Here is a 1,645-nt window from a genome sequence, read left to right as displayed (position 1 = left end):
AGCCATTCTCAGTGACAACAAGGTCCCAAGCTCCTCCTCTGATGAGAACAGCCAAGTTCATCAGGAAAGCCAGCATGAAATGTCCTCCAGCAGAGTAGCCCAAGAGAACCAGCAGCTCCCTGACAGCTTCCCAAACAACTTCTACCAGCTCCCAACTGCCTCTCATACAGCTTCTCTCAGTTCCCAACAGCCTCTAATTTCTTCCTCTCCAGCTCTGCCTCTTATGCTGCTGGCAACAATCCCCAGGTGGGCCTCCCATACCCAGCACCATATTTACTCTGTTCGGCTGGGTGTTACAACTTGACCAACAGTTGTCAATCCACACACCAACACTATTATGAAGTATTTAGATCTTTCTAACAAAAGATATTTAATTGGAATACCACTTTATTTCTTAATTCATTTGTGAGTAAACTGAGAAATCTTTGATTTGTTTTTCAGGGTGGGAAAATCCCCATAAGGTGGACAGCACCAGAGGCTATTGCCTACAGAAAATTCTCCTCAGCAAGTGATGCATGGAGCTATGGCATCGTCATGTGGGAGGTTATGTCCTATGGAGAGAGACCTTATTGGGAAATGTCCAACCAAGATGTAAGTGCCCTGCAGGGACAGTCCTGTTGTTTTGTGACTATGAACACATTAGCTTTTGAGAGAGAAATAACCTTTTGTTCACACTCCAATTAGCCCTTGTCTTTCTAAGAGTTGCTCAAGGACAATGGCTAAGTTTGAGAAGATGAGAAAATTTTCACTCTGAGTCGATTTCGAAGTCCTGAGCTAGCTAGCAGGTTTTGCCCTATAAGTACCTGATCCACATGTTACTTCAGAGGCAACATTGTTCTGCTGTGGCAAGACTTTGCTTATTCAACCAGCGGGACCTACAACTAAAACAAAAGAGTAATGCTTACTTTCAATTTCTGCTAATAGCTGAACAGTGCACTGCTATAGAAGGCAAATAAATATAGGCCAGATAGCACTTACAAGAAAGAGTGAGGGAAACTGTCAATGAGTCCTTGATTGATCAATATTTCATGTCTCTGTTTTCATGAGGAACCACTTTGAAGATATGAATATGTAATACAACAAGCATTGTTAATTTCCTACCACTTTGTTTGTAACTCTGTATTGTCTGTATTGTTCTTTTGCTATTTTGTAAAAGGTTGTCTGTCTGTTAATATTTTCCTCCTTTTATTTTTAAAAGGAAAAAAAGAAAAAGAAAGGAAGAGTGAGAGCTTTCAGGCAATGCTTTATCAATATATGTCATCTAGTATCATTCCTTTGAGATACATGATCTTTTCTGCAATCTGCCTTGCTTTATGTTTTTATTTTAAAAATAAAAGGAGGAAAACATTAACAGACAGACAACATTTTACAAACTAGCAAAAAACAGTACAGACAATACAGAGTTACAAAGTGGTAGGAAATTAACAAGTCTTCTTGTATTATATATTGATATCTTCAAAGTGGTTTCTCATGAAAACAGATAGAGACATGCAATATTGATCAGTCAAGGACTCAATGACAGTTTCTTTCAGCAAAGAAATAGAAGACAGTAGATCAACCATGTTAAGTATCCTCTATATACATACACACAAAATATCTCCTTTCCCTTCTCTTTTCCCACATCGCAGTTGCCCTTTAACCTTGA

General features: G+C 38.9%; 1 protein-coding gene across 4 annotated transcripts in view; it reads left to right on the top strand.

The window, feature by feature from the left end:
* The window catches only part of Epha6 (EPH receptor A6), an 822,128-nt gene that overhangs the window by 783,865 nt on the left and 36,618 nt on the right, over positions 1–1,645 (top strand). For all 4 annotated transcript variants that reach the window (XM_013503527.1, XM_005375499.2, XM_005375500.2 and 1 more), the window contains one exon: positions 442–591. In XM_013503527.1, coding sequence (XP_013358981.1) covers positions 442–591 — 150 coding nt within the window. The remainder of the gene's footprint in view (positions 1–441; positions 592–1,645) is intronic.

Source organism: Chinchilla lanigera, unplaced genomic scaffold (genome assembly GCF_000276665.1).
Source record: "Chinchilla lanigera isolate Chin_1 unplaced genomic scaffold, ChiLan1.0 scaffold00006, whole genome shotgun sequence".
NCBI classification, from domain to species: Eukaryota; Metazoa; Chordata; class Mammalia; order Rodentia; family Chinchillidae; genus Chinchilla; species Chinchilla lanigera.
This window is presented reverse-complemented; position numbering and strand designations above follow the sequence as displayed.